The sequence below is a fragment of the Pundamilia nyererei genome, unplaced genomic scaffold, assembly GCF_000239375.1.
Source record: "Pundamilia nyererei isolate P.nyererei 1_Seehausen unplaced genomic scaffold, PunNye1.0 scaffold00004, whole genome shotgun sequence".
NCBI lineage: Eukaryota > Metazoa > Chordata > Actinopteri > Cichliformes > Cichlidae > Pundamilia > Pundamilia nyererei.
The window spans coordinates 4,074,883-4,092,837 of NW_005187405.1; the positions used below are offsets into that span (position 1 = coordinate 4,074,883).

The 17,955-nt window shown below is 42.0% G+C and overlaps 2 protein-coding genes across 3 annotated transcripts; both read right to left on the bottom strand.

Moving 5' to 3' along the window:
* Positions 1-6: 6 nt before the first annotated feature.
* Positions 7-10,602, bottom strand: acsl3b (acyl-CoA synthetase long chain family member 3b). 2 transcript variants are annotated; one of them, XM_005721265.2, is made up of 15 exons: positions 10,371-10,602; positions 7,502-7,991; positions 6,718-6,895; positions 5,763-5,872; positions 5,466-5,604; positions 4,733-4,883; positions 4,403-4,526; positions 4,211-4,282; positions 3,960-4,099; positions 3,327-3,499; positions 3,142-3,216; positions 2,854-3,045; positions 2,654-2,768; positions 2,413-2,570; positions 7-2,236 (listed from the first exon to the last, which is right to left on the bottom strand). In XM_005721265.2, the coding sequence occupies exons 2-15, from the start codon at positions 7,850-7,852 to the stop codon at positions 2,079-2,081; spliced, it is 2,136 nt and encodes a 711-aa protein (XP_005721322.1). In that variant the 5' UTR covers positions 7,853-7,991; positions 10,371-10,602; the 3' UTR covers positions 7-2,078. The 2 variants fall into 2 exon arrangements, with proteins under 2 accessions (XP_005721322.1, XP_005721323.1); XM_005721266.1 differs by lacking the exon at positions 10,371-10,602 and adding an exon at positions 9,410-9,517.
* Positions 10,603-14,676: 4,074 nt separating this feature from the next.
* Positions 14,677-15,291, bottom strand: rnf228 (ring finger protein 228). Its single transcript, XM_013911558.1, has one exon. The coding sequence runs from the start codon at positions 15,289-15,291 to the stop codon at positions 14,677-14,679; it is 615 nt and encodes a 204-aa protein (XP_013767012.1).
* Positions 15,292-17,955: the final 2,664 nt, after the last annotated feature.

The following is a 17,955-nucleotide window of genomic DNA, read 5'->3' on the forward strand; positions in this document are numbered from 1 at the left end:
TTTATTAATGTCATCTTCGTTACAAGCAAAGCAGGGTTTGCATTCAGAAAAAGGCGGCTGCAAGAAAGATGTAAACCTTACAACAAAATAAAAGAAATCGAAGAACAGGGAAGAAGGAAATAAGAAAGCTTGTAAAAGTCACTTTACACTATTGCCATTCAGAGTATATCAACCACCAGCACCAAATCCATAAACCTACATTAATTAATGCATGTTTTTTTAAATTTTGTTCTTTTACAACATTTCAAATAAATGTCAGGTATCTGTAGCACTGGAGACCCTTTTATATACACTGCACAAATATTATACAGATAAACCAATTTCAAGATACAGAAATGTGAATTGAGCTTCAGCTATGCATACACTCCCAACTTTTTTTTTTTTTTTTTTTTTTTTTTAAAAGGAGTGGGTCAATAAATTATTTCTTCAGTTGTTTGAATGGAGTGTGATTCTCTCATACTGATGTGCTTTGGTACATGTGCACTTTACATCATGCAATTTTCTACAACGCCAGATATAACTTTTTTTAAACTTTACAGTCTTATTAAAAACATTACATTTGCAGCACAGTACGTTCAAAAGGAGCTACATCTACACTTCTCTATCAGTGTCTCTCTACCATCGCCCACATTTCTACAGTCCTACAGGCCTTCCATTATGCACTGAAGTTGAGGCCTAAATGTTAACATGCCGCGAAAGGGCCGCTGCCTGTGCGCTTTTTTTTTTTGTCTTCCTTCTTAGATACTTTTAATATTTGAGTATAAATATTGCACATTCACTTTGCATTTCATTTTTATATGTAAAAAGGTTAAAGTAACAGTAAACAGACCTATGGTAAAAACATGTACAGTTGCACCACAAAGTAACTGGGACAGCAGTCTATGAAAGGCTAACTAGTGTAACTATTCTTCCTGTGGTAAGCAACTAAGTTCCCTTGAAACCATCCGTTTGGTGCATTGGTCGTGACTGGAGGAACATGTGGCATGGCTACTGTATGTCAATAAACCACAGAAAAAAAACTGAAAGGAAAAACAAAAACACTCCCAATTGGTCCTAATGTTTGACAATCTTGTGTAGGCAGGGAACAGCAGAAGGGATACGACTCCATCATTTATAACTAGGTCAAGTCAGTAAGTCAGAATTTAAATGTACAGACCTTATGACGCGGGCTAATAAAGGGGAAAAAGATACAAAAGAAGAAATGAAAAAGCTTGTAAACAAAGACCATTAAAGTACAGGTAGCATGAACAAAACAAATAATAAAAAAGGAAAAGAACACCCACCCCCTACCAAATAATACCACCATAAAGTAAAAGTATGAAAATGTATTTGAAGACATCCTAATGCTCAAATCTCTCATGGCTTTGGAACACCCATTCCTTACACAGAAAACTGATCAGATGGGTTTAAAAGCTAACAAACCAAACATGAAGGAAATGTTGAAATGCGGATTTAAAAAATAAAATAAAATAAAGACCACAGAGATCCCCGCAGACCTGAATGTTACTTTGAGCCCAGGAGGTGTCCCCTCTGTTGGGCTCATGCTACCTCCCCACCATGTCTCTGCCAGGGGTGCGCACTTCATGGCCCCCACGCGGCACACTCCAGCAAGCAGGGCAGCGGGGGGAGAAGCAAACAGAGTGTGGTCGCTGACATGGGTTCAGCTGCATCAAGCTTGACATTTGTTTCACTTTGAGTCATGCAAAGGTCTGACTTCATTCGCTGTCTTGGTCGTCACAGCAACTTAAAGACCTGAATTCCTTGAAAGGGAGTGGTTGGTGCATTGCACACGTCTGGCTGGCTCAGCTGTCTGTTCAGCCTCTTAGGTTTTGACAAAAACCATTAAGCTGGATTCGAGAGTCGCCCCCCCCGCCTCCATCCTGCTTTGATCGAAGCTGGTTGCAGGGAAGCCGGGAAGGAGGTGCATGGGTCCCTGTGGGTGTGTGTGTGTATTTATGTGTTACCGGTAACTTAAATGTAACTCCTCAGAAAGTAGTCTTGGAAGTAGTATTGAGTGTTTTCAGGTATATATGTGGATGTGTTTACTGGTTTTGTGTTTGCTGGGAGTGCGTCTCGTGTTATTTTCCTCCGTACATCCTCTCGATATCTTCCTGGTAGTGTGTCTTTAGCTCCTTACGTTTTAGTTTGAATGCGTCAGTGACCAAGCCCGTCTCTGGGGTCCAGGGCTCAGCGCTCAGCCGGATCTTCTTGGGAATCTCAAATCGCTCCAATTTTGCTGGATGTGAGAGAGCACAATCACAAGTCAGCCTGACAGATAAAGTGTCATCTTAGTGCAAAGTCTGACACAGGGGACGGGATGCTATCTCACCAAATCTGAACAAACTATTCAGATGTCTCACTTGAGTTTTGTTAATGATACTGTACTTGGGAGATAAGACTTTTTCCCTCTACCTGTGATAGCAGCCTCAGTGATGATGCGGAGGACCACCTCCTCCATCTGGGAGTTGTTGCAGAGTTCTTCCCACGAGTCCTTTATTTGCATCTGCTCAGCCAGGGCCATTAGCTGCTTGTGGTTAGGCACCACAAAGCTGATCACATATGACTGGTCACTAAACAACAACAAAAAAGATTAGATTACAGATTAGGCAGCAACAATGAAATAAACAGATCCAGAAAGTCTGCGGGGCTTTACCTGTTGGCATAGGCACAAATATTGTCTATGAGTGGGCAGTTCTTCAGAACAGCCTCCACTTTTCCTAGAGAGACATATTCGCCTGCCTGTAGTTTCACCAGATCTTTCTTACGGTCTGTGAGAAAAGAAGAATTATTAGAATCCCGACTGATGTTCCCGCTTGTATCACATGCAGTCTAACTCATTTTTGCATTTCTTACCGATGATCTTGAGGCATCCGTCGGGGTGGAATTCTCCAATGTCTCCAGTGCAGAACCATCTCTGGCCGTTCTTGTCCACAAAGAAGTCGTCTTGGATCTTGCCTTTGCTTTTGTAGTAACCCATTGTGACATTGGGCCCACCAATCAGAATTTCCCCTCTTGGGTTGGGCTTGTCTGTGCTGTAGTAACCACCTAAAAAGATCCGGATTTTTTGATTATTAAGCAACTTAAAGGTTGTTTTTTTTTTTTTTTATGAACTAAGGACGGATTTTCTAGCTCTGTACTCACCCTCTTCCCAGTCCTTCAGCGTGATCTCTGAACAAACCAGTGGAGCACCAACCCGCCCTGTGCTGTAGTCCCAAACTGAAAATACAAATAAGGACTTATATTAACTTTGCTTGTCATTTCTAAGTTCTTTTTATAATCGTTTCTCCTAACAGCAAAAACACATCTACTCTTTCACATTTGCTTACATTCACTGATGGTGCCAGCTCCACAAGTCTCCGTCAGACCATAGCCTTGCCCCACAGGGCAGCACATACAGATGTTCATGAATCTCTGTGTAGCAGCCGAGAGGGGAGCTCCGCCAGACAGCAGCACCCGTGTTTTCCCTCCCAAGAGCGCACGCACACGTTTGAACACCAGACTGAGGAAAAAGACAAGAAAACAGAGCAGGGTGATGATGACGGCTGCAAGTGGAGGAGACTCAGACAGCAACTCCAGAAACTAAAAGAGCTTTGAAAAGTTAGCCATAAAGCCCCATAGCAAACAGATATTGATTCGTACTAAAAAATGTTGTGTGCACGCACAATACGAGAGTCAATACTACCCAAATACTCACACAGGATCCAGAGAAATAGCTCTTTTGTTATGATTAGCCAAGAAGGAGCAGACATAAATGTTTGCTTGTGTATAACTCAGAAAGCAAGCGTCAACTGTCATTAATACAGAATGTCTGAACAGCAGGTGGGCGGGGCTTCGTTGCTCACAACCTAAACTGTGTGCCTGATATCAGCACCACTGCACGTACCCTCTCATCGTACAGATTCAAACAGAAAAGCATAAAAGGTCCTGTTTCAGGGTTACGTCATGTGCATGGGTATTACCGGTCACAGAGAGGTGTGCTGTAGCCCTTGGAGATCTGCTCCATCTTGTAGTTGTAAGCCAGCACAAACAGCGTCCTCTGGAATTTGCTCATCTCCTCCACTTTGGTCATTACATTTTTGTAAATCCGATCCATGATCTCCTGCACACCAAGCAGATGAACTCTCAGTAGACATTTCTGGCATTTTAAAAGCCCCCAGTACTTTTATCTGGTGTGACTGTAGTAGGTGTACTGCAATAAATGCAGACTTACTGGTACAGCAGCCATAAGAGTGGGTTTAAGCACACTGGTATCACCTTTACTGCCCTTCTTGATCTTGGTGGACTGTGAAATAAAACAAAAGGCAACCTCTTTAAATCTTTAATGGATTGGGAATTTGCAGTGTACAGTTAGAGAGACAAGAAACGCTGACCAAAAGATGCTGCTGCCCGTTTCCCCACTGACCTGGTCTGCTAGAGTCTGAGGAGAGGAGTAGCCGATGCGACACCCGTGAGAGATGGACACCAGTTCCGCGCTGAGCTCCAAAACGTGGGCTAACGGCAGGTAGCCGATATAGGTGTCCGTCTCACTGCGAGCACACAGGTGATCTCATTAATTACCTCTAGATACTGACATAAAATTGAGATATAAACAACAAAACTGTCTCTGTGTGAGTGACAATCACCACACACGTTGGCAGAGAACGAAGTGACAGTGGAAACTCTGTGCACCAGAACGTGGCAAAACTCAGCGAGAAAATGTCAGAGAACAGCGAGGAATCGGATATTGACATACTTGAGGTTAGGGATTCGCTCCGCCATGCCTGTGATGCCAGCAATGAGGTTGCCATGGGAGATCATGACACCCTTGGGGATGCCTGTGGAGCCGCTGGTGTACATGATAACTGCGATGTCTGAGGTCTCTGGCTTTCTGCGGTCTACTGCAACTATGGTGGACAGAGAGAAGAGCGGTAATGGCTACTGGGGAAATGGACCGTAAATATAATATTTACAGAAATGAAACCGTAGTAACAACAACTGCATGGTGTGTGATGATTAAGGATTGACTTATCTTTAAGGTTTAAAAAGGACAAATATAAACACTTTTAATTGCATATAAATTTACAGTGCTTTGATCATGCCTCTTTCAATTCATATTAATGGGTTTAATTATTGAGAGATTGAATTGCTCCTCGTTATGAGCCCGGTCTTCAAATGTGTGAAGACAAAGACAAATTTCAGATGACTGCTGTATATTAAAAAAATGAAAATAATAATTTCACACATCTACTGCACACGACAAAAATGCAGTTTTCAGATGTTTCAGTTAAACCAAACACAGCCGAGGTGTTGGCTTTGTGATGCCATTGTGTGTTTTGTAAGTGGTGATTTGACCTCCTTCCGTCATGCAGAGCACATCACTCCAATTACACATTAGGGTGCTGGCTTTGTGTTAAACCTCCATCAGAGCACTTCCACTTTCCAGACCAAATTAGAAACCTTTTCAATCACCCTGCTCAAACACTCACTATTGTCAGGCCTGGATCCCATCTCCTTCACTGTGTCCATGTTGTAGACCATGATGCCTTTAGGAATGTCTGGCCAGCTTGTGGGTTTACTGTCCACTACGATGATATACTGCAGCCTCGGCACGTCACACAGAATGGCCTATGGCACAGAGATAGATGCAGGTGGGAGGGAGGAGGAAAACGTCATTAAGCTACACTTGTTATCACACTCTAATGTTGCACACAACAAACCAGCAGCTGCTGGTTGACTTTGTTAAACAGCGTACATGCGATAAGTGTAAGAAGGTAAGCAGTTACCTTGAGACGGCTCTGCAGCAGGTCTTTGCTTGTGATGATGTGCGTGACTTCGGTCTCATTCAGCCCATGTGCAATGGCCACGGGTCCGAGAGTGGCGTACAAGGTCACAACTGTCAAATTCAATTACATCCGTTTTAGTTACACAGTCAAAACAAGATATAATGGTATCAGCTTATATGCTGCCTGATAGGAGAAACTTTTCTATACGTCCATTTTCATAACCTTTTCTCCAGTTCAGGGTCATTGCGGGGCTGAAGCCTATCCTAGCTCTCATTATGTAAGAGGCGGGCAATTTAGAATCACAACATTAACCACCAAAGACACCTTTGGACTGTGGGAAGTACCTGGAGAGAACCTGTGCAGTTACTGGGAGAACATGGAAACTCCCAGAAAGGCCCCAGCTGTGTGGCAGGTTCAAACCAGGAACCCTCATGTTGTGAGGAGACATTGCTAACCACTGTAACACAGTGCCATTAAAATAGGCTTGGGATAATTTTGAAATGATACAAATCCCTTTATTGAACAAATAGGCTCTGACTCTACTGCCTACAATACCCGCAGCACTGTCTGTGGGAAGTAGCGTCACAGCTGACTACGATACAGTCAAATGGTACCTTCATAGTAAGATGCTCACTAGTCTGAAAAATATTGCTGGAAAGTTTTTAAACAATGGCACAATGACTGCCCCTTTTTTCATAACTCTTATCAACAATTATATCAAATATTTTTTACTCATTAAATATCTGTATTGAAATTAGTCCCTAAAAGTAAGAATCCTCTGAGCTTTACATAAAGACAATATAAACAAAAAAGAGCAAAATAAAGAGAATGTATATTTTATTGAAAAGTGCCTTGGATGTCTTTGATATTTATTATTATTATTATTATTATTAATAATAATAATATTATAATAATAATAATAATAATAATACACATTTGTCCTTCTGCCACTCACGTGGGAAATTGTACATGAAGCAGGCTTGTGCTGTGACAATCCACTCCGCTCTGGTCTCACAGAAGATGGCGATGTTACAGTGAGGCTTCTGATTGAGAGCTGCCAAACCACTGCCAAAACACTTTGCTGCCTGGTAGGCTTCCTCATACGACAGCCAGTCATAGTTCCCGAGAATTACCTGCAACGAACACGCAGAAACCATGCAGTCTTCAGCATTTTTGTCCTCATACTACACCAAACATTAAAAGAAAAATGATGGTGGTGCATATTTTCTACAGGGCCGGGAACGGTTTCATTCAATTGGACGAATATGAAATGAATAAACGGAACCATAATATCCACATTTGTACGATCGGCGCTGCTTTTTATTAGAAGGAATAATGAAATGGTATCACTGAACCCACATGAGAGGCTGCAGATATTGCTCTTATATGCAATACTGAAAAAGCCGAACATGATAGTGTCTCCTGATGGCAGCATAACACATTATTTACAGTCCGCTAGTGCCATCTACAGGGCGTCTGTTGCTTTGCAGGTGTTAATTGGGCCGAGAGACATAGGAGCAGAAAATTTGCTGCACTTCCACCCACATTCATCACACTGTGCACAGCAGCTGACTGCACTCTTATAAACAAACTTGCCGTTATCTGACAGAGTCGCCTGGTGCTACATTTCTAAAGTTAAATGAAATGAGGGGACCTTCATCTTGACATGACTCCAACCTCAATTTTCACATGAACTAAATAAAACTAATTAAACAAATTATAAGGGTAGCATGTCTCACCTTTTTAAAGATCTTGCCGTTTGGTTGGCGCTCATCCTCCTCACTGAGCACCTCCCTGGTTCCCAGACAGTCTCTCTTAGGAAACCTTTTGGCAGCGTATTCAAACATTTTGTCCAGGGTGTCCACGCCAGGGTGGAGCCACGCAACTAGCTCCTTTTGGCTGTAGACTGCTCTGTAAGGCCCTGCTGGGTGCCCGCTAACCGAGCGTGCCTTGATCCTGCGGGCTCGTTCCAAGTTGTTGCCAGCTCCAGAGAAGAAGTACCAGGGTATGAAGGTGATGACAGAATAGACCCAGACCACTGAACGGAAAACCTGCAGCAGCAGGGGGTTCATATCCTCCTTCAACTTCATCTCTGAAGATGAAGTAAGCGCTGGAAATGTATAAAACTTGGACCTGCCCTGAAAGTACCTCAACTTGCTGCTGAAGCTGAAGGCTGGAGGCTGTGAGTTCTTTTGTGCTTTTTCTTTCTGCACAGGAAATCACCTAGACCTGCGAGACAGACACACACACACACACACCACATGTAACTTTAGGAACATAGTCTGGAATAAAGACGTATCAGCACATTTTGATAGCAAGGAACTGCTTCCTGGTAAAATAATCTTTGCTTGCATGAAGGCCATCTCTTCCTATTCTTAGTATCACTTTCAGTCAGCACTATTCACCTCACCAGCAGGTCTGTTTAGAGAGGAAACATGGTGCTCAGTTATAAGATAGCTATTAATTAAAGATTTATTAACAGAGCTGATATGGACTTGTAATTAACTCCTTAGCTTAAAGACAACTGACTGCCTCATGTGTGAAACTGCTTCATTTCCCCATTTCATTAATTGCTAAATTAGTATTGTAAAGGCAACACTTTGTGATCTGGAAACAATACAGAAACAGCCCTCATTTTTCAATATTTTGTAGAACACCGTTAGATACACTTATAGAGATGATAGCTACAGCTGCAGTCTTGCATAAAGATATAGATAATCCAGGCCAAACAAGCTTTGGTATTGCTGGAAATGACAACAGTTAACCTCACAATCGCTGAGTGCAAAATCAAGCAGTGGCTGCATTTAAGCCAGAGAACAATGCCTCTCTAATTTTCTTTATTTCTGACTGCGTCCAGTGTACTCAACCACTTGTTTCCAACTGGATCATAACATGCACTGTACTTTTGTACTTCTCCAAGTCATTTGGCTGTACAACAAAAACCAACTGCAGAACGAGAGCTTGGCTATTTGTAGCATATACTTAAAGCCAAAGGGTAATTTGCAGAGTAGCCCTGCTGCCACACAGCCAGACCACATGAGAGTTGGTGACAGGCAGAGACTCATTCTGCAGCTTAATGCAGAGATGTTTGCAGACCCTCACATAACTCTAAAATGACTAAGAAGAATCTTTTCGCTTCAGCATTTATTTAAGAGGTGGGCTGGCCATGTGCAAACAGAAGCTACAAGACAAGAGGAAAAGGTCCTCAGAAAGCCTCTAATAACTCCACAGTTGCACCCTGAAGCTGAATTGGAAGACTTCTGTGCTGAATCTGAGTAGAGCCTACTATGCAGACTGCGCAAGTGGCCCGAGCCATAGCCAGAGTCTGCAACTGTGAGGCTGTGATGAAGCGACATGTAGTTACAATCCAGGTAGCTGTAGGTTAGATAACTGCATAGGTTTTAAGAATCTGAATCTCTTTATTTTCATTGTACAAGTACAATGAAACTGGATATAAATAACACATACAAAATAAATAAAGGGAAATATAAACAGTTAAAGCTAAAAAAAATAAATGACAAGCATTCTGCAAGTGTGTGCACCAGCCCCACTTTGTACCTGTATATTTACTGGGGGGAAAAGACAATCCTAACTGTTACTTCAATCAGGTCCAAACTCAAATTGCTCCTGCTACAAACATGTCTCACCTGTTGTTCAGCAACCCAGATACCACAACCAACCGATAAAAGTCATCCATTATCTGGGCAAAGTACACTGAGAAGTCCTTCCAGCTCCAACACGTATTACAGGTCCAGCCATTGTTGGATTTGAATGACACAGACACACCCTCTCCTGCTCACTAGTTCAACAATATAATGCATGAAAAAATATGTCTCAGTGGGAAAAACCTGCAATCCCTTAACACACAGCTGCAATGAATAACTTTTTGATCAGAAATTAGACCTTATTTGTTAATGCCAGCCAACAGAGACTACACAAAACCTCGTGCTTGTTTTAGTAACGCAATTTAACAAACACAGCAACTTGCTGCCACTTTAATTTTAAAGTATTGTTTGTTTTAACACTAAATATGATAGCAATAGTGGCAGTATGTTAATCAGCATCGGGACAGTAGTATAAACTCAGCAACTCCCACTCTGGATTTAATCTGGTGACGAGTGTAGCGTTTAACCTAGTAATTATCATGTAATTCAGACTGCAGCAGTCAGATGAGAAGCATGACATACAGTGCGGTGTCGGTGCGTTGGTTTGGATCCTTAACAGTATTCTGTATCAACATCGTTGAATAAAACCGGCACGCATAAAATAATTTTTGAGCAACACTACCGCTGGATGACACACAGAAGGTCACATGCTGCGATGCTAGCGAAGTAGCATCCAGATTAGCGGCTCAAAGACGCGCTAGCAGCTAGCATTTAGCTATAGCTAGCCTCCACCGCCGCTACTACTGGTGCCTTTAGTGAAGCCGGTTTTCCCGGTGGACATTCACTGAAATTAATTTAAAAAGCAGCATATAAGCGTGGCCCGGTATGGACGTCTAAGGAGAATTAAAGGGTACGTGCCACGTTGATTAGCAAACCGGTCGCTGAAAATAAGACCATCTCTCCTCAACATCTGCAGAGCGCTCACGCCGCAACACATTCTCACCTCTTTCCTCTGCAGCTGCGCTTTCAGTCTCTGAAGCACCGGATCAGCTAGATTAGCCTCTGCAACCACAGCTCTGAGAAGGATGAAGACATCGTCTGTTAACTCGGCGTGCTTGTCCCTAAATTACAACCGTTGGTCCGCTTAAAAACCAATATAAAATTAAGTCAAATTGTAAATCAGAGCATCACCGGGCCACTGCTGCCAGCCCGGAAGATATAAAGTGACGTCACGACGCTTCTCTGCCTGCGATTGGAAGACTGGAGGTGGCGCGTGCTTGGGCCAACAGAGACGTCAGAGAGGTTATTATCGGTCACAGCCGTCTACGCGGTCCTACAGCAGTAGACACAGAGTGTGGCCGCCCGTGAGGCAATAGGTTTAGTGGGCTGTTAAGTGACCGCAAGTCACATATTATTGTGTTTGATAAGCAAGTCGGCGATCTGCCAAAGAAGAGACAGACAGCTGTCAAATGGGCGAAGGGAAACGAGACGAAGGGAAAACAAGCTATACATACCGCAATAAGTGTAAGACGCTAGGTTGTCTTGAGCAAGAACGGTTACCAAAACCACCGAAACTCCTTACCTTCCTCTTTTTGTCGACAGCTTATTAAAACCTAGGAATGTAAAGATTGACTACCTCCTTATCAGCTTTGATTGACTGTATTTCATTCCAATACATATCCCAGACCATCAAAATGATACACTGAAACGTATATGAATTAAAACCACGATGCTGTGCGTTCAAGCACCAGACCAAGGAGCACTTAGTGAGTAATCTAACTCACATCACAGTCTATTAAAATTTCAGTACCCTACCAGATATGTCAGTTTCCCCCCAAGTATTTAATTCAAATATCTAACTGCATGTGATTGTTGCACAGTTTTATTTAAGAGTTCTGAATCCTTGAAAATAGCACACTTTTACCACAATATATTTCCTGAATTAAGAAGACGAAAGAAGCGTCTGAACTGTTGTTTCATACTTCTCCATAATTGTTTTTTTGGAGTTTCTATTCCTCCAAACTATCTGGCTCACGTTGTACTCGTGGTTCTTTTCTGGTCTATTTCCTCTCAATAGTGTGTGTGACAGGATAGAAATGAGAGAGTAGAAATATGAGGAAGATGATGAAGCTGCAGTGAGTGATTAAAGTTAGGATAAAGCTTGTTCCATATCAGCCTCTCCAAACTAAATTCATCTTTATAAAAGGTTTATTTCCATGTACCTGTATCATGTGAGAGACAGCCAGCACTCTTAATAGAGCTTTCTACAATAATGTATTGATAATTAATGGTGCTACTGTTGCAATCAGTTCAGCCTGGCCTGTGGTGGTCACTGATATTCATGTAAAATCTGTTTTTGGGGGAAACAGTTAATGGATAGTTTGCGAATTCACTTATCAGAATAATAAAAAACAGCTGCTGCTAAAAAGATCACATGACTTGATAATGTGGTTCATTCATGTGTTTCACACACATAATAAACATAAATATGTGTGTGTTGGGTTTATTCTAACAGGCAGACATGTAAATACAATAATCACCAACATTGGTTGACTTTTAAGTGTCTTTAAAAAAAATCAATTCATATATATTTAAATATTTTTATGTAATTTTATAAAAAGAAACTTGTCTGCAATCTCATGTTTACACACCAGAGGGAGTTGCATCTCTTACGTGAGGCCCACACATTGCTCTCCTGTTTCAACTTGACTTAGACGTTATCCCAAAATGCTGCATGTGAGACAGAGGCAGAGGACAGATAGGAGAGAAACATCTCCTGTGACTGCTAAAAAGGAACACGATGAAAGTGAAACGGTTAGATGAGCTGCGTGCGACACTTTGACCCTGGACATCGATTTCTTCTCACTGTTCTTTAGAGTTTTTGCATGCTTGTTGGGCCATATGTTTTTACTGCCATTTTCTGACACATGTGCACACAAAGCCACACTTTCTCCACCACTTACACACAGACTTGGACTCACACAAGCTTGTGGTCACATGATGAGGCAAACTGCACACAGAAGGGTGATAATCTCACTCCTCGGGCTGTGTCTTTGAGGTCACGGCGGGACACGGACCGTCAGGGTGCAGATGCTGCAAGTACACACATCACTTTCATCTGCTCTGTGAAATATGTGTGTCCAATGTGATAATGACACAGAGACACACTCTGCACACACTTAAAACGATACAGGAAGAGAGAAAATGTATCATGCAACTGTCTGTCTCTTTTGAGTGTCCACGGCGTCTAATCACTGTTCCCCGGAGATTCACCCACGGTGTTATTTAAAATGTGATTCTTTCCCGCCAGTGTGATTACAACGTGATTACCTGCTACTTTAGTTATTCTGAGTTGCTCAACTTCAAATCGAAGTATTTTAAATTCTTCTCAACTTTCTGTTACTTGTGCACATCAGAAAGAGCACTTCTCATTTACAAAGGTTTCAGAATGTTAACCCTTTATTTACCACAGGCCTGCCAGTGGGCCTATTTTACAGGCATTCTTGACCATGACCATAACTCAGTTAACGTTTGAGATAGAGACAAAATTCAAATGGTTTCTGAAAAATCTCAATTACTTCCCTTTTCATTTTACAGCCAAAATTACAAATTAGGTCTTTAGCATGTATAGATCATAGTCAACAAAGGGTTAAGTTAAAAGAAAAAGCACAACTGCTTACAATTTGAACACTTATTGGCTATACATGTGTTTGATGTCTCAGTTGCAAGGTCACATGCTATATGATCCATGTCAAAATCTGCTGAATCCTATGCAGCATTGTGTACGTATTCTCTTTTTTGACACCTGAGCATTTGTGAGTGAGTTACAACCTTTTGCAGGTTAACTGTAGTGTTTTTTTCTGCATGTATTTCTGGGGAGATTTGGGAGAGCTTCAAGGCTGCAAAATTTAAAACGTTTGGAGAAATACACCAAAACCCACTGAGCAAAATTGTGGAGAGAGTGATGACCTCAAAACCTGTTCCTTTTTGTTAGAGATGTTCCACTGTCAGTGTGTTCTTTTAAAGGTAAAACTGGTAAACTAATAATGTTTGACCCCCCCCCCCATCTGATTATGAAAATCTCTGATATCTAGTTGGACGTATAAGGAAGAGGAGGGTGGGAGTGTGTGTGTGTGTGTGTGCTGTGTAGGGATTAGAGAACAAAAGGATCCTTCTCTGTCATCAAAGAGGATCTGCTCTCGACTCATCCCCTGCTCTGTAGCGACAGCTTTTTATTTTTCGGGAGTGGGAGTGATGGCTGGAGGGAGGGTGGGAGATGGTGGGAGAGTTTGATGGCAGGGGATGCAGATTTCAAAGTAATCTTTAACTTTAAGCCCCACAGTCCCCATGAAATGAAGCCCTCTGCCCCAGACACACTGTTGCCTATGGCTCCCAGTGGAAGCCTGCTATCCCTCTTTTTTTTTCCTCCTCAGGCTTTTGTCATGGTGGCACTTAAGTGGTATTACTCACTGACCGGATGACCAAATGAAGGAGTTCCTTTGAGAGACCTGAAAGAGATGGATTTTAACTCCAGAGACCAGTGTCGCCTCTTAAAACAACACTAAGTGGATATAAATGCCTACTGTGTTACTGGGATTCAGCAAATACCACAAACCAAATGGAGTCATCTCCTTGATCAGGATGGATTTAATAACCCAAACCCAGTGCACTGAAAGTGCTGCTGTTCTTATGATGATGAGACACAGCAAATACATGCAACAAATCCACAAAAATCCAATAAAACACTTGCTCTAAAAGCCATCTAAGCATGATTTTAATGATTTGATAAAGATAACTGAACCCCCATCAGGTTATTCAAGACAGCCTGCACTTCCATTGTGTCATCACTTCAAAAAACTACTTATTTAGGCCCCCAACCCCAAAGTTATTTTTCTCATCTTGTTAAGGCCCATGCCCCCTCAGGGTGACTGACCTGGGATCCCCTGCTGCTGCCCCGGCCCACCATGGGGAGTCAGTGTAATCACACAGAGGTAGTTTTAAGGTAAACGGGCACAGAAGATAGGAATAATTCTGTCATGTCCCATTAGCTTTACTCATACAGCTGTTTCAATGCACCTTGGGACGCTAAGCTAAAGCCTGCTTTAAATTTTAAGTTATTATTAATGGCTCTGTTTAGGTAAAGTGTCCCAGTAAAGCATGACAGTGTGGCAAAGAGTCTGCACAAGTTCAAACATACCTTTTACTAAAGTGCCATACGGGATTTATAATCACTCTGAAAAAATAAAATGATAACCATTTCCCTTTGAATAGTTCTCAACAGGCTGGGTTTCGTTGGTGTATCCGGGTGATCACGTGATATTGAGATAAACTGAGTCGCTTGCCTCGGTTTCAGGCTGATAAAGCATGCAGGCTAACCAAGTCAGGATGAGCGAGAACAGGGCGAGAATGCTGGCAACAGACAAGCAGACAGGGACGAGCGACCTGATGTGGCTGAGGTTATGCACAAAGACGAGGCCCAGAAACAGGAGCAGCAGCGTGGAGAGGAAGGAGAAGATGGCGCACACGCAACTGGTCTTGAATGCAACGTGTTTGCACGCCTCCCATCCGCTGTGGCCGGTCTCCGTGGAGGTCGCAGGAGAGGCGGGCAGACCCGGCAGCCTTTCCGCGTTTAATGAGTCCTCGGGCTCCCGCTTTTTGTGCGAGAGCTCCTCGGTGAGAGCTGTGTTGTCGGGGAGGTTGCGAACCCGACGTTCCGGTAAAGGAGTTCGGTGGCGACACACGGGACAAACGATTCTCCAGCCCCGACCCTCCCGGAAGTGCAACGTTTCGAGGCATTCCAGACAGAAGGTGTGGGAGCAGCTCAGCAGTTTGGGACTGTGGCGCTCCAAATCGAAGTAGTTGTAGCATATTTTGCACTCGCTTTCCTCCCCATGGATGCCTCCTGCACTGAGCGCCTCCGCCATGTTCTCCATTATTGGACCGCATTAACTGCTTTATTTGACAACACTGTCAGTACACCGAGTCTCACATTTCGCCATCACACATAAGAGGACCTCCTGAAGTGGAGGACTGCAGGAAGGCAGTGTGAAGTGGAATAAATAATATTTCTGGTTGTGTTGAAATCGCGTTCCTTTCTGAGCATCGCCGTGATCTCAACACCGGAACTAACTGTTAAGCGAAAAATATATATCTAATAATAATACTAATACTAATAAATCCATAGACATTGTCAAATTGATTTCTCCATTGGTCTCTGTCACCTGGCAGATTTGTCTCAAGCGTGAATCACGTGTATAAGTTGCATCTAACAGGCCTATTTAACCGTATAATTAGAATTTAGTGCCCGCGGTGTCAGTAAAGGGCACCATGTGTTGATTCCTCTACACTTCAGCACCACAGGCAGTGGACAGCGCCAAGCAGGATGATCAGCGGTGACACCTTCAGCCCGGCGCTGATCCGCTGTTGTGCAAGTTTTAGCTCAGAGAGCACCACATGGGTTACATACCAGCAGCCGGTTTAGAGATTCGTGAATGTTCTTTTTTATTATCATGTTTGATATTAATAACCATTTCCAGGAGACTCTCATGGAAATGGTTCTTTTTATTGCAAGCATAATGACTCATATACAGTTTTAAACTTTTGTCCGCCCTAGTAATACAAGGAGTATCTGCTCAACTTACATACATTTACACCCTATTTGGTTTGTGTGGAGAAATATTATCATCATTATTTTATTTAATGAGAAATTATGAAATTATTTAATTTAAATAAAGTCAGACCACTGGTATAATGCACAAATGTGTTATGTCTGTCCTTAAAAGTTTTACATCCCCATCCATAGTATCGATCTCTGAATATGGAGTTAAAGTATACTTGAAACGTTTCAGAGTCAGTAGAGTCATCTTAAAGGAATTCCCTGCCAACATAGATGAAGAAGATTTCATGCCCTTTCCACACAGAAACTATGTGTTACATGTTAGGACAAGCTTCTGTCTTCAGGCTGTATCTTTACACATGATAGCACACACACACTGGCCTGCAGGATGTGTCGACGTACAATGGGCCCTCTTGTGGCGGAATTTATGCTTGCATGTTTAGTGAAAGCAGTGTTAATCTATATAAATGAACAACATTACATGTAGTTAAAACGTTTTAACAGCGCGGTAATTCCAGCCATTAATGAGGACAGAGTTATGTTGGTTAGAATACACTTTAAATTGCTAGCATATCAGTGCTCCTTTATAAAAACTATTATAAACTTCATTCTAATCATGGATTTAATGACGATTGGTGTTTCGCTTTAGTTCCTGTATGATTCAGAAGTAAAGTGATTCATCAGTAAAATATATAAATGAAGAAGAAATGTGTCAACACATAATGAGATGAATTTCTGACAATAGAAATGTTGTCAGCGCCAAGATTTTTAAACAAAAACATGGAAAATGCATATAATTGAACTCTTTCAAGCTCTGTAGCCCCCTGTACTGGGACTGCTCTGTATCTGCTTTTAATAAATCAGTAAAGGGGATGTGAAATACTAGGACTAAAATTGATTTAGCATTGTTCTCTTTTTCTCTTCCATCACACAGTTACACCTAAGAACGTAACACTGTAACTCATCACAGACTCATTCATTCAAGGCTGTTATCACACTCCGGTTCTCTGGCTTATGGTTGTTATTGGTCTTAAGCAGAAACATCAGTTGCTGTTTTTTTTAAAGCTCAATCTGGCCCTGCGATAGAGAAAATGACATACCAAAATACTTCTTGCAAATCATATTAATTATGGCAAAAGTCACCCGAGTGTTTCTTATCCAGAGAGACCAAGGTTGTTTGGCCTTCTAGTCGACTGAATTCATCCTGCATGTATTTTCAGGGAAATTAAGAAAAAGCCCTAGAGCTTGATGGTGTCTTGGGTTACTGCTTCAGAATATGTTTGACATATTTATTCTTTTCCCCCCTGTACATTAGAAAATAAAACTGAACTCAGAATATGTAATCCTTGAAGATGTGCAAAAATGAGCAGATTATGGATAGGATTCGCTTGTGTTATATATTTTGTGATTTTAAAACAAAAGCCTATTGAATGATGAATTTCCACATCACACGTGTAAAACTAGTCATTTCTAATCATTAAAAGAATCTATATTGCACTGAATTTGCTTTGGATGTAAAACTTTCTTTGGCGAAGCAATAATTCTGCTCCTGTGTATTGTCATAACACCAGATATCATCCCTCCGCCAAAGAGAAACACACACACACACACACACACACACACACACACACACACACACACACACACACACACACACACACTCGCATTGAAGTAAGAGTACAGTGTATTGCAGGTTAAATAATAATCTTACTGAAGGTGGCAAATGATGGTTCATCATCTCAGTGTTTGGGTCTGTAGTTACTCAGCTATTAAAGCAACCCCGCATGCCCCGAGGTTGTATGGTTAACAAATGCTTTGCTTCTCTTTTTGTTTGTTCTCCCTCACCTAAGCTCACCTTATAGGTCTTTGTTATGATAACTGCACTCAGCGTGAGTTCCCACTGAAGTCTGGAGAGCCACACATATTTGATAAGATCAAACACACTAGAAAAACAGTGCAGTCTTTTGGTTGT